General features: G+C 43.2%; 1 protein-coding gene and 1 long non-coding RNA gene across 2 annotated transcripts in view; both read right to left on the reverse strand.

Annotated features, from left to right (window-relative positions):
- The window catches only part of C9 (complement C9), a 41,739-nt gene that overhangs the window by 13,528 nt on the left and 3,900 nt on the right, over positions 1-24,311 (reverse strand). Inside the window, exons 2-5 of the mRNA XM_042261478.2 lie at positions 15,382-15,481; positions 14,607-14,751; positions 14,223-14,370; positions 6,144-6,282 (exon numbers count right to left, since the gene is read on the reverse strand). Coding sequence (XP_042117412.2) covers positions 6,144-6,282; positions 14,223-14,370; positions 14,607-14,751; positions 15,382-15,481 — 532 coding nt within the window. The remainder of the gene's footprint in view (positions 1-6,143; positions 6,283-14,222; positions 14,371-14,606; positions 14,752-15,381; positions 15,482-24,311) is intronic.
- On the reverse strand, positions 7,572-14,216 carry LOC143268660 (uncharacterized). The gene is made up of 2 exons (XR_013044716.1): positions 12,161-14,216; positions 7,572-10,032 (listed from the first exon to the last, which is right to left on the reverse strand). It is a non-coding gene; the product is annotated as an uncharacterized LOC143268660 (long non-coding RNA).

Consider the following 24,311-nt stretch of genomic DNA (forward strand, 5'->3'; position numbering starts at 1 on the left):
GCTTATACTATAATGTAAAATATAGTCCATCTTTAAAAATCCACAGCTTTCAAAAGTTCAGACACCTTAAAAGTTCAATGTCTCTTAACTCTAAAGGCCTATGATGTTAAAAAAAAATGAAACCATATTATTCCAACATGTAATGGAACAGAATAAATGAACTGGGACATGAAACAATAACACACAATCCTCTCCTGAACAGCTTCTAGAAAACTCAAAGGGAAAAGTAGCAACTCTTATACCTCCATATCCAACATCCAGGGTTTGTAATACAATCTGGGTTCCAAAGGGCTTTAGTAGCCCTCTTCCTCAGTCCTGCTCCCTCCTCCCCCAGTCCTGCTCCCTCCTCCTCCCCCAGTCCTGCTCCCTCCTCCCCCAGTCCTGATCCCTCCTCCCCCAGTCCTGCTCCCTCCTCCTCCCCCAGTCCTGCTCCTCCTCTTCCTCCAGTCCAGCGCCCTCCTCCCCCAGTCCTGCACCCTCCTCCTCCCCCAGTCCTGCTCCCTCCTCCTCCCCCAGTCCTGCTCCTCCTCTTCCTCCAGTCCTGCTCCTCCTCTTCCTCCAGTCCAGCGCCCTCCTCCCCCAGTCCTGCACCCTCCTCCTCCCCCAGTCCTGCTCCCTCCTCCTCCCCCAGTCCTGCTCCTCCTCTTCCTCCAGTCCAGCGCCCTCCTCCCCCAGTCCTGCACCCTCCTCCCCCAGTCCTGCTCCCTCCTCCTCCAGTCCAGCTCCCTCCTTCCCCAGTCCTGCTCCCTCCTCCTCCCCCAGTCCTCCTCCCTCCTCCTCCCCCAGTCCTGCTCCCTCCTCCTCCCCCAGTCCTGCTCCTCCTCTTCCTCCAGTCCAGCGCCCTCCTCCCCCAACCTGCACCCTCCTCCCCCAGTCCTGCTCCCTCCTCCCCAGTCCTGATCCCTCCTTCCCCAGTCCTGCTCCCTCCTCCTCCCCCAGTCCTGCTCCTCCTCTTCCTCCAGTCCAGCGCCCTCCTCCCCCAGTCCTGCACCCTCCTCCCCCAGTCCTGCTCCCTCCTCCTCCAGTCCTGCTCCCTCCTCTTTCACCAGTCCTGCTCCCTCCTTCTCCCCCAGTCCTGCTCCCTCCTCCTCCTCCAGTCCTGCTCCCTCCTCCTCCCCCAGTCCTGCTCCCTCCTCCTCCTCCAGTCCTGCTCCCTCCTCCTCCCCCAGTCCTGCTCCCTCCTCCCTCATTCCTTCTCCCTCCTCCCCCAGTCCTGCTCCCTCCTCCAGTCCTGCTCCCTCCTCCTCCCCCAGTCCTGCTCCCTCCTCCCCAAGTCCTGCTCCCTCCTCCCCCAGTCCTGCTCCCTCCTCCTCCCCCAGTCCTGCTCCCTCCTCCTCCAGTCCTGCTCCCTCCTCTTTCACCAGTCCTGCTTCCTCCTCCCCCAGTCCTGCTCCCTCCTCCTCCCCCAGTCCTGCTCCCTCCTCTCCCAGTCCTGCTCCCTCCTCCCCCAGTCCTGCTCCCTCCTCCTCCAGTCCTGCTCCCTCCTCTTTCACCAGTCCTGCTTCCTCCTCCCCCAGTCCTGCTCCCTCCTCTTCCCCCAGTCCTGCTCCCTCCTCCTCCCCCAGTCCTGCTCCCTCCTCTTCCCTGAGTCCTGCTCTGAGAGTCTTAAGTCACAGGTAGAATGAAACAAACATAAACTAAACAACCTAATGAAGGCCGGATGGTGGTACGCACATACAGGTCATCATCTGCAGGGCTCTCAACATTCTTATCTTCTAAGCTCCTACAGAGTAGCCCACTGAACTAGCTCTCAACACTCCATGGTTTCTCTAGCCCAAAGTTCCAAAGTCCTTCCACAGTCCTCCCTCAAAACAACATGTTCAGGTCTCTCACAGCAACCCCCCCCACACACACTCTTGCTAACAATTTCTGTCCTGTTTAGGGTTTGTATTGCTGTGATGAAACACCATGACCAAAGCATCTTGTAGGGGAAAGGGTTTATTTGCGTCATGCTTTCAAAATCACTGTTCATCATTGAAAGAAGTCAGGACAGGAACTCAAACAGGGAAGAAACCTAGAGGCAGGAGCTGATGCAGAGGCCACAGAGGAGTGCTGCTTACTGATTTCTCATCATGGCTTGCTCATCCTACTTTCTTATAGCATTTAAATAACTTAGAATTCTGTTGACATGAGACACAATTGCTCCTGGCTGCACCAATTGATCCCGAGAGAATGTTGGGCTTCTAAGACATTTCCATTTGGAAGTTTGTCTTTTTGGCACAAAATGGCCTACTGGGCAAAGAATTGCCCTTGTCTTGATGGCTGACAGTACAAATGCAATGCTGTCCTTTCTGGACAAGTGGGACACAAGGAAAGCGACCACTGTACTCTGCCAAGACAGGGTAAGATGGTCTCTCAGAATTCCTGCTTCTGAAAATGGTCTGTCAGATACTCTAGGCCTGTAGCCAATTTGAATGCACCAACAATGCTGAGAAACATTAGGTGACTGTCCAGGCTGCCAGCTGTCTTGGTCTACTCTTGCAAGATTCCCAAAAGTTGCTTGCATCCATCTACCATTTCTCAGGTACCATTATGTTCCTTCTCAGGTCTTTGATGTGGTTGAAAACTAGATAGTTGTAATTTCCTCAGTTATGATAAAAGATAAGTTAGTTATAAAACCTTAAACTCACAAATATAAGATAGATAGGACATCTTATTTAATATTGTAACTATAATTCTTGCTTGATAATTGTTTTGTTATATGTAATTTTACTATGTTAAAATTAAAACCTTCCTTTTTAAAAAAAAAAAAGAAAAGGGGAAGTGCTGTGGATATCACTCTATATAAATAAAACACTGATGGCCAGTGACCAGGCAGGAAGTATAGGCGGGACAAAGAGAGAGGAGAATTGGGGAAACAGGAAGAAGGAGGAGAGACACTGCAGCCACCGCCATGACAAGCAGCATGTAAAGACGCTGGTAAGCCACCAGCCACGTGGCAAGGTATAGATTTATAGAAATGGGTTAATTTAAGATAAAAGAACAGTTAGCAAGAAGCCTGCCACAGCCATACAGTTTATAATAATATAAGCGTCTGAGTGATTATTTTATATGTGGATTGTGGGACTGTGGGGCTTGGTGGAAGCTGGAGAGAAGCCCTCCAGCAACAGATAATGAATGGGCAATAAGAAAGAATACTTAACTTAGGTTTTGTAGTGAGACACAAAAATGTGATAGATGATTTATTTTACTGACCATTTGAAACTGAAAAAAAAACTTTGTAAGTTAAAATAGAGATTTCCACTCACAAGAATTCATGTTCATTCATGTATGATATGACAAGCTCAACTACTTATTTTCCAAGACCATAATAGGTTTGTCCAAGGTCACCACCCATAGTCATAGCACCAAGGAGACACAGGGACTTAGAAAGAACTCTACTCAAAAGCTCTCTTCCCTGATGGGCACCAAATAAGAACTCAAGCTTACATTCCTTCCTGTGTTTTTATAACCTCGATGGAAAAACTCATTTGGAGGCACTAATCCCACCGAAACTAATAAAAAGTGATTTATAGATTTCATTTATTCCACATTGTGTGAACATAGATTAGTTTTGCAACAGAAAGCTTGATGTGTTTGATTATGGGATACTGTTCCAGATATCCCAGAGGTATAAGTAATGTGCAGGGCAGAAACTATACCTTTCTCCTAAAGTATAAAACATGCTGAAATGTTGAACCTTATGTCTTTCTAGAGGTGGAACAAGGGGAACCAATGTGTTTACTCTCCTGATGTAGGTTGATGTTTAAACCTGGGTGGCCATGTAGCCCATTCTATATCATATAAGTTTCACCTTTATACAGGAGCTACAGAGCTGGTCACAGAGGTTACATTAATTATTGCTTAATCACTGTGGTCAAACTATGTGACCCAAACATGAGAGGGAAAAGGCTTATTTTGTCTCAACATGTCTGAGATTGCAGTGAGTCCATCATGAGATTGCAGTGAGTCCATCATGGATGCAGTGGGTACACAATGGTGGGAAGTGCATGGTAATGGGCCAACTGTAGAAGAGTGTTAGCATTAACTGGCAGCTTGCCCGTGTTGAGAAGGCAGAAGCAGAGACATTTAGAATGGATCTAGGGTTGGGATAAATCTTTAAAGGTCTCACCTAGTAACCCACTTCCTCCAGTCAGGCCCCATGCCGTAAAGGCGACACAATTTCTCAACACAGTAGTACTGTCTGGGCATTGAGTATTCAAACACATGAATCCATGAAAGACACCTCACATATTTCACACACAGAACCTAGCAGTAGTAAAGATTTCATGAGGTTAAGATCTGAGAATTGAAAACAAAATAAGACAACATGCCAAACAACTTTCACCCATTAGTAATGACTAACGGTGTCATGTTTTCTATATTCCATTTAGAAAAGGACTTAAAGTTTTTTACTGACGAAAAAAAATTTTTTTTTGGTTTTTCGAGAAAGGGTTCTCCTTGTAGTTTTGGTGCCTGTCCTGGATCTCGCTCTGTAGCCCAGGCTGGTCTAGAATTCACAGAGGTCTGCCTGTCTCTGCCTCCTGAGGACTGGAATTAAAGGCATGCGCCACCACTGCCCGGCCTGACTGAAATTTTTTAGCGACTCATGCTTTTACTCACAATACCTTAGAGGTAGACGCAAGAAGATCTCTGCGAGTTTGAGGCCAGCCTGGTCTACATAGTGCATTCTAATCTAGACAAGTCTATGTAGTAAGACCCTGGCACACGCACAAAAACTCATTTATGTTGAGTGTGTATGTAAGTAGGCACTGCATGCCATGGTGCATGTGTGGAAGTCAGATGACAGCTTACGGGAATCTGGTTCCTTCTTCCACACTGTGAGCCCCAAGGATCAAACTCAGACATTCAGGCATGGTGGCAAGTGTTTTTTTTTATCAGCTGAAATATCTCACCGTCTCAGAAAAGTACTTTTTTGGATATACTCTTGACTTTCACTCACAAAATGTTGTGCTTAAATGAGGGAAACACGACATTATGGAGAAAGACCATAACCTCCAAATTTACCTCAGAGCTGTGGGAACTTGGTGACTTTATTCTAGATCTACAGGTGCAAGAAATATGGCAACATAATCATTTGTGAACAAAGTGCCAGTCTGGTCCAGATACGAATCCTGAGCATCTACAGGCAAACAGAATGGCTTCATGCTGAAATGGGTAGGGATTTATTTATAATGACAATGTTTTTCAAACAATACCAGTTACACTTTTTAAAAGTCTGTATGTTTTTCAGTCTGGTGGGAGTGACATCTGTGGTGGTATTATATTCCCCAAAATATTGTGTACCCTAATAAACTTATCTGGGGTCAGAGAACAGAAAAGCCACTAGATACTTAGGATAGACAGTGGTAGCACACGCCTTTAATCCTAGCATTCCAGAGGTAGAAATCCATCTGTTCAAGGATACAGCCAAGCATGGTGACTCACGCCTTTTAATCCCAGAAAGTGAGCCTTTAATCCCAGGGAGTGGTGGTAGAAGGCAGAAAGGTATATAAGGCATGAGGACCAGGAACTAGAAGCTTTTAGCTGGTTAAGCTTTTAGACTTTGAGCAGCAGTTCAGCTGAGAGCCATTGGTATTAAGACACAGAAGCTTCCAGTCTGAGGAAACAAGATCAGCTGAGAAGTTGGCCAGGTGAGGTTAGCTGTGGCTTGTTCTGTCTCTCTGATCTTCCAGTGTTCACCCCAATACCTGGCTCAGGTTTGATTTTATTAATAAGAACTTTTAAGATTCCTGCTACAGACATCAGCAGAAAGAACTTTCTGGATATGGAATGAAGAGGACACAATGGAGCTTCTGAAAGGACTAGTTCAAGGAACAGCTGATGTGGAATCAGTTTGATCGTTTTGATCATGCATGAAATCTGCTCTGATTTTGTTTTTAGTCAGTTCAGAAGCCTAGGTGATTCTTATAGAATACAGCTGTTTCACCAAATCTTTATCACTAGGTGTATGTAGTTAGGACTAATGAGAGACTGATGTGTGTTTCTGAAGAGGTCTAAGATACATCTCTCCTTTCAGTGAGCCCCACGCTCACTTTAAATTCTTACTGCATTGAACTCTTCACCGCATCTACTGTTAAATTTATCAAGGCACCTTTTCCCAACCCAAACAAAACAATATGTTTTCCTTTGTGGTGACTTACTTCATAGGCCAGAAAAGCTAAGTTCCAAGGTTTGCGGTAGTATGTCAAAGTGGTTCCATCCCGCACCCGGTCACAGAGGCCGTTGTAGAACTCATTGTCAAAAGGTGTACTCAGGGGATCCGACCCTAAGATGTTGATCCTGAGAAGAAGCAGACAGGGTTGTATGGGTAAATACCACTGTTAATGCGAGGCAGCCTTCTGTAGTTGGGGGGGGGGGGGCTGAGACAGCTTCAGCTCATGTCATTGTCGCCCAACACGTGTGGGGTTTCATCGGGAACAGAAGCCAGGGCCTGCTCACTTCGGGGCAGTGGCTTGGCAGAAAGCATGCCTTAGGAGGGTCTTGTAAACTCTTTGGCACCCAGGGCACTGTAAGAGCACAGAAAAGAAGGGCAGGAAGTAGGACACACGGGACCCTCTGGCTCCTGGAGTCTTAGCTCTAAGGCCGTACCTCTTACCTCACATCCCTAGTGAACCAACCGCCAAATGCTGTAACACCAACTATTTAAATTATTTGAGAGCAGAACATCCCAGGGGGGCAGTATAATATACACATGTAATTTCTCATCTATGAATCAACATCGGGGCTCTTTCTCTTTCTTCCAGTTCCCTTTAAACTTAAGCTCTCCTCCAGCTGTCTTACTGCTTGTCAAGAATCTCACCCCTCCCCCAGGATTATAGTATTCCTGTTAGACTTTCCAAGATGAACATTCAAAAAAAAAAAAAAAACAGCATCTGAGCAAGGTATTCTCAAAAGTTCTATGCACCATCCCCTTAGCAAAAATATTTTTATTGGGCAAGCTTTAATTCACAGACACAAAGATCCTTTAGCTATTTTTAATTTTAAACAGAACTTAAGTTTGATTTCCAGGCTTAAAAACAGTATCTGCACAAGAAACTGCTAGCTCTTTGTCAAGTCCACATTTGAGGAGCACAGTCATTGTTATGTAGGCAGCTTGGACAGTAGATGGCTCTGAGCCCAGGATGCCAAAATGGAAATTTGTTCCACACACCTGTAACTCCCCAAACAGAAACTTTATCCATTGTTCTAGATCACACACCTAACTCCAATTAACAGGATTATAAATCTGTATATTACCTTCAAGAGCAATTTGTCAGAGCGTGGACGACTTACCATGAGCCCGTTGTTGATACAAAACAAAAAATTAAAACCAAGACTATTACCAATGGGTAGGTTAAAACAACTTCAAAATTTTGGCCTATTTTAACTCACTCTGAGGCTACCAAGAAAGCAACATTGTGGCTCTGTAATGGAGGGACAGTGGAGGACTTTATTTGTAAAGGTTGAGAGACAGATAAAATGAACTCAATGCCTAACTTGCCCAAAAGACCTTTCCCAGATCTGACGTTCCAACACAGAGCTGAAAATTAGAGTGATGAGCTCAAAAAAGACACAGGAACAAATGCCCGGACATTGTGGCTGCTTTATTTCCTTTAATATTCCATCACTTGTTTGTGCTGTTTGTCCGCCCATCCCTGCATCCATAGCCCTCCCCACGACATCATGGGAGGCTTCGTGCTCAACCACGTCAGTTGCTTTGGCCAGTGGCGTGTTGTGGAGAGAAGCCTCTGGACATGAAGAGGCCTCGCGTGTCCCCCCTGGCTTTCCTTTATTTGTGCGATCACCTTGCGAAGGGCTTCCGAGGGAAGCTGCTGCTCCTCTTCAGCTCTGCTGCTCCTGCATCCCCAGCCTGTATTTCACCAAACCGTGGCGGGAAGTAGTGCCAACCTAGCCGCCACCGCAGTTCAAAAGCAGGGATGCCTGTCAAGCCCAGTCTTGTGACTAATCGCTTCTTGTCTTCCTCTCACTGAGGGCTGGATGCCATTCATCCACCCTGAAGTCATGCAGCAGTGGAAAGAACAGATAATGTCTTTGTTTTTGGGACAGAAGTTCAACGACGTGTTATGGGACAGCGAGCGTTGTCTCGCTATCCACCTTCAGTAGACTCCTCAGAGAACAATGAAACTCACCTTCCTTTCGAATGAGTAACCTTTGGGTGACTAATTACTACATCTATGTGTTTGTAAGAAATGGGGTGATGTGGATATAGTTAATACACAATTGTCTCCCACAAAAATTCCTTGGAAGTTGAGGGGGGTTGGAATATAATTATCTATTTAAAAATTAGTTTGGGAAGAATATACTGTGTTAAATAAGTAGTATAAGTAAATGCTGTGTAAGGTCCATGTTATACAAGGAAGAGAGCATCATGGGAAAATCATAAAAGGAGTTTAAGTGGTTTGGTTTGGGCTTTGATGGGTTTCAAACTGGGATGGTGCTGGGCATACAGGAGGAATGATGTGGGCAAGATCTCACATGTGGCACACTTCAGGGGTAGTATTCATATTTGTGTACCTTCTAGAGGAATTTAATTAGTTATGCCTTCCTAAACATTTTAGTGAGGCACCTAATGTTTTTCATCTTAAGCCTAAATAGTTGCAAAAGATATAATTTCCCATCAGCCTATGAATACCTACTAAAAATATAATTACTGTTCTATATGGAAAAATAAATATAATATATATCAATGGGATAATAAAGGAGCACATAGTCCTCCCACAGAATTTTAACTTAATATAAAATACAATATAATTTATATTGAATAATCTTGTTGATCACCTTTTCATGCTTTGCTGTATCAAAATATATTAATTGAATATTTTAAGTATTAATTGAATATATTAAGTATTAAATTAAACATATTTAAAGTACGTTCCTTGATCATAGAGTGTAAGTATTAAAACACATTTTAAGTGGTATATATAAGTATGTTAAAATTTTTTTTTTCTTTCAAGACAGGGTTTCTCCATGTAGCTTTGCGCCTTTCCTAGAGCTCACTTGGTAGCCCAGGCTGGCCTTGAACTCACAGAGATCCTCCTGGCTCTGCCTGCTGAGTGCTGGGATTAAAGGCGTGTGTCACCACTGCCCGGCACTAAAAAAATTTTTAAGTCATTATCAAACCAAGTAAAAATTGTATTGGAAAGCTATCCCAGTGAAATGAATTGGCCTTCTTTTCAAATTAATAAATAAATTTCTATATCTGTAGATAAATGTTACTTAGTGCTCCTAAGAGACAGGGCTCAGCACCAATATTACTTTACTTTCACTTCCCATTTTATGGATGGAAATGATGATAAATTTACTCACATGGATAAGAAGATAAGAGTAGAAGGCATTTTGTTATAGTAATGTCATTCAATTTCTTAATCTTATGTATCAAAAAGATTGCACACACAGTAGCCTTTTATAAAAATTGCTTTATAGTCCATTTACTGATTATTGGTTAGAATTTTTAAAAAGTGGAGACCATTTTATTTCTAAGGCATTAGAGTCTAATTGAGCCTGAAGATCTGGAATTGGGTCTTGGCTTTTCTACCATGAATTATTAGTGAGGTGGATGAGCAGTTATTTGGCTTTTAGAAGGTAGATGATAGGTGTGAAAAGGCTGCTAGAGTCCTGGAGGCATGTATCACAGTTGGTAGAGTGTTTGTCTCACATGCATGAAGACCTAGGTTCAGTCCTCAGCACCACACACAGCCTGGTATGGTGGAACAAACCTATGATCGTGAGCTATGTACAAAGTTCCTGTCTTAAAAGAAATAGTGATGGCTTTAACAACAACAACAAGAAGAAAAGATGCAAGAAAGGATGTAGCAGCTATTGCCTCGCATTTCTAAATTTTATGAAAAACAATACGTATGGAGGTTGAGTCTTAGTGTTAGATCAGTTACATAATTAATAATTGAGGAAACTGACTTAAAGCTTACTTGCCACTCTCCTGAAGGTTCTTATGTGCCCTTTGCTGTGCATAGTCCAGTTTGAAGGATATTGTTTCACAGAATATCACATTGACCAGTTGGCTGGATCCATCTGGAAAGTTACAGAAGCCAATAAAGTCTAAAGCACCACTAAGGGAGAAATGTTTCAAAAACCTTTGACTCGATTCCACTCCTACAGAGACAGCCAGTCTGCTCTAAAATGAGCCAATATTTTTCTGCCAAGAAACATGAAAAGTGCTCATGAATAGAAAAGTCATCACCTGGGAAATTTTAAGAAAAAACGTGTTCTTTGGCAGTGTTGAGACATGGTTGCTTCCACAGCTGCCCCAGAACCACTGGCAGCTCCAATTCACCAGGTGAATGACAAGAAAGCTCCCTTCACAGAAGTAGAGTTATGCTTAGATCACAAAAAAAGGCATTCCTTACATATTGCACATCATTTACAGCTGGTTTTGATTTGTGCTTTTTCAATGAATGCAAGATGGGCTGGAGGACTTCCCTGAACATTTGTGGAGGATCTCAGATGCCTACAAGACAGAAGTCTGAAACATTTGTAAGACAATGGAATTCTGCCAGAATAGCAACTTACATGAGAGTCCTTCAAATGGATAAAGATTAACTCATTACATCAAGTTCCTGTGACTTGCCCATGTAGAGAGTAGGGGTGTATGAAACAGTAGGTTGGATCTATTGGGGTTTCCCAGACTGAACTGTGAAGAAGCACTTGCTAAGCATACTGCTCGGAGGGGCTTCTTTTTATTCCTGTGGTGGTCTCATTGAGGAATGCACCCCATAGGCTCAGGTATTTGAACACTGGATCTCCAGTTGGTGCTGCTGTTTGGAAAGGTTTAAGAGGTGTGGCCTTGCTAGAGGAAGTATGTCACTGGGGTCAGGCTTTGAGATGATATAACTTCACCCTATTTCCATCTCTCTCTGCTTCTTTCTTGAGTTAGAAGGTATGATCTCTCAGCTTCCTGCTTTTCCCACCAAGCTCATGTGATGTCATGTCTTCCTGCCATGACAGACTCCTATGTGTCTGGACCTGTAAGCCCAAATAAACTTTTCTTCCTATAAGTTACTTTGGTCTTAATATTTTCTCATAACAACAGAAAACTAACTAATACAATCCCCATTACCTTTATTTCACATGTATTTCAAAGCTATGTGGGAATGATAGAGGTTTATTATAAATATCCAAACTTCATAGAATTGCTTATAATCATATAACAAAACATCTTTAAACTTCTAGATATTAATGGCTGACTTGCTAATCAAAGTATTCTAATATATATTGAAAAAGAGAGGAGAGAGAGAGAGAGAAAGGGTCTGGCTGCACAGTCAAAGCTGCTTTTGAATGAATGATCCTCCTGCCTTAGCCTCCCAAGTGTTTTTTTTTTTTGGTTTTTCAAGACAGGGTTTCTCTGCGTAGCTTTGTGCCTTTCCTGGAGCTCACTTGGTAGCCCAGGCTGGCCTTGAACTCACAGAGATCCGCCTGGCTCTGCCTCCCGAGTGCTGGGATTAAAGGCGTGTGCGTGTGCCACCACCGCCCAGCCCAAGTGTTAGAATCATGGGCGTGATAATAAATAGCTGCTTAAAGCATGTCATTTTTCATTACATTTATTCACTTTGTGTGTGTGTGTGTGTGTGTGTGTGTGTGTGTGTGTGTGTGTGTGTGATGCAAGTGTGGAAGTCAGCGGACAACCTACAGAAGTTGAGTTCCAGGGATCAGACTTAGAATGTCAGACTCAGTGTCAAGTGCCTCCGCCCACTGAACCATTTCACCGGCCCATGGACTATCATTTTGCAAGCTTAGTTCTGCTTTTCAGAAAAGGCCTTGACTTTAGGTCTTTGAAGTGGTTTGGAGAAGTGTGGGGGTGGGGGTGGTGAAAAGGAGAAGGGAGAAGAGGTGTGGTAGAGAAAACATGGCTCTATGCGATACAGAGACACTTGGGGTCAGTTCCCTGAAACACTCTCCAAACGGCTTAAATTATTTCATTTAGTTCTTATTTACAAAACGAATATAAAAGCATCCCCCGACAAAGTCACAGGGTCATGCTGACAATCGATAGAATGTACAAAGTGAGTCCGAACAATTCAAGGCATTATGCAAATGACAGTAGTAGTCGCCTTTATGAAAACTAAACTTGTTAAGGATTTTTGCTCCTAATAGTAGGGAATTCAATAAAATGTGTTGATAGACTGATTCTGTCAGGACCTACCTCATTTTCCATGTCTGCAGCTGATCTTTCCCATAGCTGGGCCCCCTCCTCAGCCTTGATGGCTCAGCCTCATGATGTTCCCCAACACCACCCCTGACTGTAATAAAGCATGAGGTCCTAAAAGTTCTTTGCCAGTTCTCTAGGATGTCTCCTTAGGAAACTTGCCGGCAAATGCTGTTACAACTTTTTCTTCCTGCACCCTGCCTCCCCTCCCCCACCCCCAACAAAGGAAAGCATTAGATTATGAATGATTGTTTTTTCAGTCAAGTAGGCCAACATTTCTGTATTCTTTTCCCGTAAGGCAAACTATAAATTTGCACTGAGTGAGAATAAATAACATATGTGATTCCCTGTTTCAAGTTCTTTCATTGAGATTAGAGATAAAACTTTTTTTCCCCTGAGGAAAGATGAAGAGGGGTTTGGGATAATTTGAGTCCATAGCAATCTGCTTAGAAGAGTTTTGGACAACCCTGTACTGTTAACTGCCATTTTCCAAGATTCCTGGCCTAAGACAGTCCATTTGATTCACAAACACAGCTTTTAAGCTAAGGGCCAAAGGCACTGTGGGTAATATTTGAAAGTCATTTGAGTAAGGTTTTTATGAAGTGAATAAATGGTGTGTGAAACATTTATCTTGTGCCTGACTCTTGATAGCCTAGAATTTTGTTCTTATGTTCATTACATAGATGTTTCCTCTGACCTCAGAGAATAGAAATCTTTACTTTCAGCCACATCCAATACTGAAGAATTAGTGCTCAGTGTAGGGTTTTTTGACCCCAGTATCACTGACAATGTGGGGCTGTGAGGTAGTAGATGCTCAACATCAACATTGCTGGCCTCTACCCTCTAGTGTCAGGAGCGCCCTCTAGTGTTGTCCTCCACAAGCACTGACCATTCAAATGCTCTTTAGACATTCATAGGTGTTTCCTGTGTGAGAATCACTGGACCCAAGAAAGTGTATCACTCTAACTCTTCTTCCCGCTGTGTTCTTACCGTCTCTGCCATCTTCTGCCTTCTCCCCATCTTCATTTCAATTATGAACCTCTGTCCCTGAGATTCATCCTAGGAGTTTCCATCCTATCAGATATTACCAGTGTTTCAGAAGGTACCTATGAATAGGTTTTTTTTTTTTATCCATTAAATAATTCACCTGCTTATCTACCCACCAACTATTCACTGAGCATCTATTTTGAGTCAAGAATGAAGCTATAAGGATAAAGAAAATCATGACATGCTAGATGGTGAAATAGAACCATTTACTCCTGTCAGTGCAAGATGTGAGAACACCTGCATCTCTGTCACGGGTGAAATTATCCAGCTCAAGATAGTTAAGCAAACTAAGCACTGAATGTCCCTGGAATGCCTTGCAACTGGAATGAAATAGATCAGGACCTCAGATCTGTCATCCTCCCGATTCCTGGAGCACAGGTATCTGCAGAATCCTCTCTGCTCCATATACTCCCACGTTCCAAACTCCTAAACTTCCTTTAGAGCGCACAGCCCAGAGCCCCTTCATTTTGTGTGGAGAATGAGTTGCCTGTCAACTTTCTACAACGAGACCCCCAAACCCTATTACCCTCTGGCATTTATAAGGTAGTCTTTTGATACCATTTCTTCTTGCTCAACTGCAGAATGCTTGAACTTCCTCAGAATTTATAATCAGTTATCAATTCAAGAAACATGACAGTGAAGGGTGTCCATCCTAGGAATTCAGATGTTGTAATGGACTTGCCACACCTGCTGGGGGATATTTAATTGTAAATGTTGACATGTGTCAGTGTTGCTGTGGTCTTCCTGACATTTGTGCATGAGATGCACCATCTCCTACTGACTGAGAGTGAAACTCAGCCAATGGACTCCTACTGAGGCCAGGTGGTATCCCAGCATACTAACTACATATTCTGGGCCTCAAATGAATACAGACTACAGTTTGCATCAACTGTGCCCTTGGTATAAATCCCTTCTATGTATTCTTTGCCATGGGGAAAGAGTTGGAGGCCATTTCCATTCATTCATTTTCTCCTGGACAGATAGATTCAAGTGAAATGCGTGGAATACAAACCCATAGCCTGCTGTTCGTCCCAGCTCAGATTCTTCTACCACTCTGTCACGGCAGGGGGGTCGTGGATCGCTGTCACAGTTATCCTCATCCGAAAAATCTCCACAGTCGTTGTCACCGTTACACAGAAGTCGCCTCTTTATGCACCTGCCTACAGTCAAAATCAGGAAACAGACTGTGTGTAATGCTGAATTTTCTCATTTGCTGAGGTCACTGTAGGCACTTTAACATCGAAAGTTAGTGCTAGACACACTTGAGTTCTTTCTGTAGAGTACATAGCTATCCCTCATTGGGAAGCCATTATATGTCTACCTATGACATATGGATTTGTTTTCACTCACTAGTGTACACAGAAGGCTATAGAGAGCAATTGGACTCTCAGATCACCTGTTCCACATTGGAAGTCATTCCCACAGTTGTCCTGTGCCTCCTGACACTCCTCAGTCGGTACACACTGTTGTCTGTCTCCCAAAGCATCAACACAGCTTTTCCCATGAAATTGTCCAAAGGCTTCAATGCTTCTTGAGCGAAACTACAAACAATAAAAAAAAAAAGGACAGCTGAAAATATTATATTTCCTAATGTAAAAGTGGATTGTGGTCTAAAGCACTGGTCCTCAACCTTTCCAATGCTGCAATTCTTTAATACAGTTTCTCCTGTTGTGGTGACCCCCATCATAAAATTACTTTCATTGCTCCCTCGTAACTGTAATTTTACTACTCTTATGAATTATAATGTAAATATATGTCTTTTCGAATGGTCTTAGACAACCCCTATGAAAGAGTCATTTGACCCTCAAAAGGGATCAAGACCTACAAGTTGAGCACTGCTGGAATAAAGCAACATCTACACCACTTCAGGCCCCACACCCAATGGGCCCATGATTTTAAGAGAGAAGTGGAAGAAACCACCACTGATATCACTTAACATTAGTACTTCACCTTCTAGGTTGTGGAGTCTCTTACACACATGAAATATCATAAACATCTACCCAGTCTGCTGTTCAACATGCAGGTTTCTTGATCAGATCAGACACATTCATTTCAGTGATTACCTTTTCCTGGGTTGGAATTTGTTTCTGGGGGTCCCTGCCCCCTAGCCATTTCTGTGAAGATGCCAGTTTTCATTTGAGGAGGTCAGGTGAATGGATTCAAATGCTTACCATTTCTTTGAGGCAAGGATCACACTGTGACCATTCACTCCATGGGCTCATTCTGCAGTCTATGGGCAACAGAGAGTCTTCTCTTTCTATGAATGCTTCACTACAATGAAGATGAAATAGTATCCATTTAAAATGACCATTATGTACACCTCTTTCCAAGAAGCCTTCCAAAACCAATTTTATGTATTTACTACTTTTCCATCCTTAAATCATAGTGTTTATTCTACACACACACACACACACACACACACAAACACACACACACACACACAAATACGTATATACGTGTGTGTGTATGTGTATACATGTTTGTGCATGTGTCTGTGTGTATGTGCATATGCAGATGTACATGGATGCAGTTGAGGCAAAAGCTCTTCAGATGTCTTCCTTAGGTGGTCTGCTTTAGTTTTTGAGACAGGGTCTCTCACTGGATCTGGAGCTTGTAGATTTAGCTGTGCTGGGAAGCCCCCCCCCCAACTCTAGGGATCTATTTATTTCTATCCCCTCCTCCACCCTAGTTGGCTTACGAATGCACTCTACCATAACTGGCTATAAGTAGTGGCCTGTGGATCTGAACTCAGGTCTTCACACGTGTGTTTACTTTACCGACTAATTCGTCTTGCCAGCCCTCTCTATATTCCTTACTGTGTGTCCCATGACACTTGAGCACATGATATTCTGTATCTTCAATTCATTCTTTTGTTTAATTCTAACTTACCAACAACAGCAGTAATGATGGTAACAAGGACAACCAGCAAGGTGTCCTGATGGGTATTTGACACTGACTCAACTTTTTTTTTTTTTACAAGTATGTGGTGAACTCATTGAAGCTGGAAATCTTGTTACACTTTCTTTGTGCATCTCACTCATCCCCTGAGAGGCTGGCAAAGCCTGGAGTTGCCTGGCTCTCTTGCAAAGTTAAGCCAGCCAGCCCAACCATTCCTGTAGCAAACACCTCGTAAACCAACTCCCTGCCCCCCAACTCCCATGCTTATGTTCCAAAAGAGATGCTTTCCTGCTTTATAGCCCACTTCAGGACTTATTCATGATCTTTTTGAGCTTCAGCATCACGTGTTTTAGCACTTACAGCTTCCCCTTCCATCTCTAGGCACAGTGCTCAGCCTTAGTTCTCAGCCATTCTAGTTCCGAATGGTTTTACCATTTGGTTTACCATTAGGTCTCTTCTTACCACAGCCCCGCCTTGGGTACGTAACCCCATTAAGTGACAAGGAAGAGACGCGGCAAAACAAAACAGAAACTACCCAACCAGAGTCTTACAGATATTTTACCTTTGCTTTCCTAGCTCAGCATCTGTCCTATTAAAACTCTTACACCAGGAAGAGGTCCAGGTCGGGTCAGTCCCTCCACAAGAATGTTCTAGAGCTCAGCTCCAATTTGAAGCTGATTAGCTGAGTGTCTCCTCCTATTACTCTTCTTCATAGTTATCTCCCTCCAGTATAGTGCAGTGTATTATATGAAGTTAGGCCAATAAACGAGCCAGTTAGCCATCCTCTCCACACTCCCGTTTTTGCCAGTGGTCTCATCTCTCTCCTGCCCTCCATGCCAACACATTTTTTTTTAAAACACTGCAATAAATACTTTTATGTCTCTCTCTTCCCTCAACAAGTCTCATGTCCTTCAGACATTCATGCTTCTTGAGCCATTTCAAATTCCTCCGTGCTTCCTTTTCCTGCAAAGTGCTTGAAAAAGTACCTTGCGCTCTGATCTGTCTCCTTCCCTCCCGACCATTCTCTAACTCTCTTGCCCCATGCCCTCTGCCCTTGCTCATCAGGGATGGTCCTGTGGCTTACTCACTTCCTCTCAGTCATTATCTTATTGGCTTCTCCTCACCATTTACTGCAATTGGCCACTCATATTCAGTATTTCCTCTTCTCCTCTTTTTAATTCCTTGGCAGGTTCATAGCGGTACGTGATGATTTGTAGTCATCTCGGCTCCATTCTCCTCTCTCATCCCCTCTCTCTCATTTCTGACCTGCAGAAACCCTTCTTATGCTTCCAGGGCTTCTCTTGTGTGTGACCCACTCAGTTTAATTAGGGTTGCTTTCATGAGTGAGGGTGGGAGGTTATTTTCTGGGACAAAGGCAACTTAGCACTTAGCTACTGGGTATGGATGTTGTGCATCCATAACAATGTACCCAGTCTTGCTTTGTGTTTATGCAGATAACCAAGAGGCAGAGAGTTCACGTTATGTCTAAAAGACATATTTTTGCTGTATATCTCTCCATCCTATGACTCTTAAATCCGTTCCTCCTTTTTCTGCAGTTTTCCACAATCCATGAAGGGGATGATATAGTGGACCCTTTTATGACCAAGTATTCCACCATCTCTTTTCTTAGCTGAGCAACACTAGACTCTTTTTCTCATATCTTTTCTCTGCTATTTTTAACTGCTCTATTTTCCTCTTTGGATTCTCCTCCTCCACAGTCCTTCAAGAGCTATTTATCCATTGAGGTGCAGTCATTTAATTCTCCTCCCCTCCCCTCCCCTTCCCTCACCTCTTCTCTCCTAACCTCTCCTCTCCCTTCCCACCCCCTCCTCTCTTCTCCCATCTCCTGTTTTCTCTCTTCTCCTATACTTTTCCCAGATCCATGGTTTCCACATGTGTGCTAATGATACCCAGACAGAGATAAACGTGCTGTCCAGACATCTCTCCTGAAGTTTAAACTTTCACATCCAATTCTCAACTCTCCATCTGTACTTGGACATCTTCATGGCCCATTGACCTCAATGTTTTCCCAAATGAATTCATTATTTTCCTTTTCTTTCAGGACTGCTCTTTCATTTATGAGTTATCCTAGCCAAAGACAGGGTGTTACTTGTGTAATTCTCTATCCCCCCCCCTCATTTCTGACATCTAATTGAGCACTGAAACCTGTTGTTGGCAGTCTTGTAAATGATTTTCCAATCCATCCTTACTTCCTAATATCTTCCAGATGTTCTTCTGGTTTACACTAATATAACATCTCTTCTAGCTGACTCTGGTAATTTCTTTCTCACTTAGCTTACATATGGCATCCAGAGGGATCTTTTAAAAAAGCAAACTTAATGTTACCCTGCCCCTACTGAAAACTCTCCAATAGTTAGAAAGACTACTTGTGTGACAAGGCTCACATCTTTCAATATGGTATGGAGACTGCCCCCTAGAGATATTTAAAACCCTTGGTCTCCATGAGTGTTATTTACACATCAAAAGAGACTTTGCAGACATGATGCATGGGAGGTTATCCTTTGCTTTTTAGTGGACTCATTCTAATCATGTGAGATCTTAAAAGGAGAGTTATTCATTGAGGCATAAAGAAAAAAGAGGCAAGAGAAACCCAAGATCTGAAAAGAGATTTCATCTATATTGCCAACTCTGGAAATGAAAGAATGGGACAATAATTAACACTAAAGTCTTTTTGAAAAAAAAAATCATATAGAAACCTACTACTGTAGAAGCTTCCTAAAATGTATACATATATCAAAGGAATGTAAGGGGAGTTACCCTATAAAAGGGATACAGTACCTCAACTAGGTATCATATGCTACCAAATAAAGTAGTCAGTACTAGGAATGGGTTATATATTTTAAGTTGTTTGCCAATGGGGTCTCATAGGCCCCCTAAAACATTATAGGCTGTGGCCGATGCTCTTGGTTACAACTTGACAGTCATACCCTATTGCTGAAAACTCGTGTCATTCAACACGGAGAACTGTAGCTGGTACCTAACTGGAAGCTTCATCTTTAGTGGCTAGCATCCACAGCCCTGGAATGTGCTGTGCACATGACTGGAGGGGGAAAGTAATCACCACTCCCTCCCAGTTATGAACATTGTGAACCACAATAATGAATTGCCTAGTCAGGTATACCCCCTGGTACCGTAGTGGCAGAAATGTGGGAGTAACCAATCATCTTTTAAAATTGGACTTGAGGCCAAATCCACGCTCTCCAGGATTAGCCCTCACTTTCTGGAAATACAGGTTAAAAATTTATAACACAGATGCCAAAACTCCTAGCAGAATCTTTCTATAAGATGTATGTTTGAAGTTGCCTAGCTAAGGAATTCTCTACTAGAAGTTTTTCATTAAAGCTTCTTTGGAACTGACAGGTTTCAATAAGCAGTGGTAGAGATACTCTGCGTTCTATACTGGTTATACTTCGTAATCTTGAGATATTAAAAATAGTAATTTGGGGTGTGGATAGATAGTGGTTATGAGCAATTGTTGCTTTTCCAGATGATCCTAGTTCAATTCCCACCACCCACATGATGGCTTACAGCCATTTGTAATTCCAGTTGCAGGGGATCAGATGCCCTCTTCTGGTCTTGGGGGTCACCAGGCATGTAGGTAGTATATAGACACACATGTAGGCAAAACAACCGTACATAAAATACTTCATGGCAACATCTGGTGGAAATCCGTGATAAGTGAGGGTGTAGAATAAATATAGGTGTGGGGGTGCTCGTTATTTCAGCGTTACTCAGACTTGAGCTCATCATTGGCTTAAATATGTCACTGAAGTAGCCTATCACTGGTTTCAGACATTACATTACACTTTGTCTATTTATAACATGATCCATGATCCATTTCAACATCTTGGTGCCTCAAATTTGACAATCAGTTCTTATCTATCCACTGCTCACTTGGCATTAGATAGATGCTAGCATTTCCTTCCAGCATCTCCCCAAGGGTGATCACTTCTTTGGTTTCTGAAACCACCCTATAGACCAGCGCCCTTAGATCTTTATCTCTCAACTACCTATCAGAGGGTATGATGCATATTAGAGAATCGTGCTTGGGAGGTTGAACCCACTGAAATACTCCAAAGGCAGTTATAGTTCTGTATTGGGTACAACTAGATCCTGATCAATGATGGGGGCTGGGGAGATGTTCTGCTCCTCTGCCCACACATTGGTGACTAAACCCTGCTGTAGTGACCGTGACCTTGCTTGTATGCAGTTTTCTAAAGGCCTTTGCATTAATAACCCATGTTTACTGTATGTGCACTTGCTCCTCTCCTTCTTAACATCTTGTTTAAGAACTCTTTCTGCTTCAACAATCTCACTCCAGTTTGGACTTAGTACAAAGCGCTCAATCCTCACCTTTGATCTTTTATTGCTCTCCTGGACTGTGATTTGAGTTCATTCCTTCAATAACATATCCTACCCCCAAAGGAAGATGCTTTAAGATTGAATGCTTGCCCTGGGCACAGTGCTTACACTCCTCTCTAGATCTTATACTCAGTATACTAATTTGCTTGGGTCACTCAAACAATAGAAATTTAATTCCCTCCCACAATTCTAGAGGAGGGAAATCTGAGATTAGGTGTAGTAGGGTTATTCTCTGCTGAGGATTCATTCATCATCTTGTAGATGGTCACATTCTCTTCCTTGTATCTCTTTTTTATTAATTATTTCATACTTTCTGAGAATATAACATTATTTTCCCTTCCTTTTCCTCCCTCTAAATCCTCCCATATATTACTCCTTGCTTGCTTTTAAATTCATGCCCTTTTGTTTTGTTTTGTTTTTATTTTTGTTTTTTTGAGACAGAGTTTCTCTGTGTAACAGCCCTGGCTGTCCTGGAACTCTCTCTGTAGACCAGGCTGGTCTGGAACTCACAGATATCCACCTGCCTCTGCCTCCTGAGTGCTGGGATTAAAGGCGTGGACCACCCCGGCTCATGGCCTCTTTTTAAAAAGTAATTGCATGAGCGGGCTTTTTGGAGCCCAGTGCCTAAGGTGGGACACCTTGCGCCACAGCCTTGGTGCAGTGGGGAGGGGCTTGGACCTGCCTTAACTAAATGTACCAGGCTCTGCTGACTCCCCATGGGAGACTTTGACTTGGGAAATGTGGGGATGGGGGTGGGCTGGGGGCAAAGGCTGGGGGGAGGGAAGAGGGAGAAGGAGGGATCTATGGTTGGTATGTAAAATGAATAGAAAATGTCTTAATAAAAAAGAGAAATCTTAAAAAATTAATTGTTATATACATATATATTGCTAAATGTGTAACTACATGTAACCTGCTCAATCTGTATTGCCTGTATTATGTTACTTGTATGTATGTTTTCAGGGCTGACTATTTGGTATTGGATAAGCCATTGGTATACTTCTCCCTGGAGAAGACTATTTCTCCCACTCTCATAGTTGGCTACAGTTTTTTTTTTTTTTTTTTTTTTTTTTTTTTTTTTTTTTTTTTTTTTTTTTTTTTTTTTGTGCAGGGTTAAGGCCTCATGAGCTCTCATGCAGTTTAGCATGTCTGTTGGTGTCCTTGTTAAGGCAATCCTGTTGGTGAGACTTTCTGGGTGTAACTTCTGATGTTCTTAGGAGACACTATCTCTCAGCAAACTGCCTGCTCCTCTGGCTCTTACAATCTTCCTGCTCCTGTTCTGCAGTGATCTCTGAACCTTAAGTTTCTGAGTTGTACTGTAGTTGTTTTTTTTTTTTTTTTTTTGGTTTTTCGAGACAGGGTTTCTCTGTGTAGCTTTGCGCCTTTCCTGGAACTCACTTGGTAGCCCAGGCTGGCCTCGAACTCACAGAGATCCGCCTGGCTCTGCCTCCCGAGTGCTGGGATTAAAGGCGTGCGCCACCACCGCCCGGCTGTACTGTAGTTGTATCCTGTGGGACTGGACTTCCTGTATCTTCATATAGTCTTCACTCTGTATTCAAATTTACTTTTTCTGAAGACACTCTCTGTTGGAGCCCATCTATGCTTCCTAGTGGCTGTACCCAGCAGGACTGCATAAAAGGTTGATTGGACCATGGCCTGAGTACCAGGTGTTTGGAAGCCAAGTCTACACTTGGCTGTAAGTAGCAAGGGGGAGGTCCTTTGCCCCTCCCCTTGGCATTGTTATAAATAGACCTTTTGAATAAAGCTCTAGGCCGGTGGATAAGGATCCAGGCCCACTCGGGTCTATCCTGTGTTTCTCTCTGTTTCTCTCCCCTCTTTATTTCTATCTAAGTCTCTTATCCCTCACTTCTCAAGAGTCCCTGGGGTAAATAAGTGTGGGAGCTGGTCTCCCACAACTACCTATATCAGATAGAGTCTCACTTTTAAGTACATTTTAATGTAATTAGATTTCAAAATGTAACAAATACAGTGACATTGGTAAACACTGAGCATCCGGACTTCAGTACATCAATTTTATGGGAACACAATTTAGCTTATAAACCTCAAGTGGTTTTAATGAAGCAAAACAAAACAAAACAAAAAAAACAAAAAAAAACCCAAGACAAAACAAAACAAAACAAAACAAAAAAACCAAACCCTTATATTTAAACCTCAAAGTGGGGTTGTTAATTTCTATTTCTTGTATTTCAAGTTTGTGGACAGACACATCTGTCTATTTGTTCATTTATAGAGGGGGGTATTGCCGCAGTGTGCAGATGGAGGTCAGAGGACTTTCCCAGGTCATTTGTTTTCTTGTACCATGTGGGTTCTGGTGGACCAACTCAGGTCACCGGGTTTGGTGTCAAGTGCCTTTACCTGCTTAGCCAGGGTCGGCCTTCTATGACTGCTTTCTAAGTGCTTTCCTCTGAAGCGTTTCCTTTTGAGGCTGAGTAGTAAGTGTCATCGGTTATGACTCACAGATGGGAAATACAAATGGAGGACTGTCCTCCTCCTCTCAGGTCAAACTACTGATGGCTTAGGATCAACATCTGCTCTGCCTGGTTCAGTGCAGTTCGCTCTCGTCTCTGCTTTTCTCCTCCCTCAACTCAAACCATCTTCGAAATAAGCTGAGCAGTCACGGCTTGTTCAATAATGCCTGGATGGAATAGCCTCGAGATTTTTCGGACATTTTGAGACAGAGTGAGTTAGTAAGAAAGCACACAATTTATTTTTATATAGCCATCCGAATAAAGTACATCAATCATCGGACAACCTAGTGCTTTACCTAGATCGACAGCAATCTTACAATGAAATGATGCCCAACGGGGCATAAAGAAATGGGAAGCTGTGTCAGTCCCTGGCTGTTTTGTCCTCACCATGTCAGGTGTCTGGCTCTCCCAACGCTCTGGAAAAGCAGGGCTCTCGGGAATTAGCGGGGGAGACTAAAAGGTTATGCAAACAGAACGTTGGTGAATAAGCATGCTGCATAAATATTAGGATGGGAGATCAGTGGCCTCAAATAACTCTGCCCATATTCCCCCACCCCTGCTCTGAGCCCAGCACTGCCTTGCCAGCCCCTTTGACTCACTCAGCAGATAACCTTGTGTAGCTTGCGGACCGGACCGAGTGTGCACAGCACTCACCACCTGCCTATCATCCTGCTGAGCTATTAGGCTGAGCAGAGAAGTGTTTGCTAAGCACTTTCTGGGTTCTCACACGAAATGTGCTTATCAAGTGCATGCAGCCTATCAAGAGTTTCCATCTCTGCTGGGAAGGCACTCCCCAGATCAAAGCAATGGACATCAGCACCACAGGGGATCTAGCTCTGGGCCAGAAATACATTAAAGGAAGGACCCCCCTCCCCTTCCCACTAGGAAGAGAAGTTTCCAGAAAAAGAAAAACCACTGTAGCTGCTCACACTCAAGGCAGTGTGCTTGGCACAAGCGGGAAGATATCGCAGTACGAGGAGTCGTTAGCCGTGGGGAAAGTTCAGCTCATCAGGACTGTATGCTAAATTCACATAGTTCACAAAGATAAAGTGGAAACATAACTGAAGTGCCCATTGCCAACATTTTAAGGCACATCCCCGAGTTTGCAAGACTGATTTTATTCATTCCCAATGGCTCAGCATAAAATGGCTTTTACTGATGACATGCACGTCAGGACTAGCTCCAGTAGCAACAGATACGAGACACTTCCATTGTCATACACTAGTTTCTGAGACACAAGAACCAAGTTTACACAAATGCAGTGTGAAGTTTCTGTTGAGACACATGAGTTTGGAGGAAACAGGATCTGCCTTGGGTGTACAGCTGTGCAGCTG

Source organism: Peromyscus maniculatus, chromosome 15, assembly GCF_049852395.1.
Source record: "Peromyscus maniculatus bairdii isolate BWxNUB_F1_BW_parent chromosome 15, HU_Pman_BW_mat_3.1, whole genome shotgun sequence".
NCBI classification, from domain to species: Eukaryota; Metazoa; Chordata; class Mammalia; order Rodentia; family Cricetidae; genus Peromyscus; species Peromyscus maniculatus.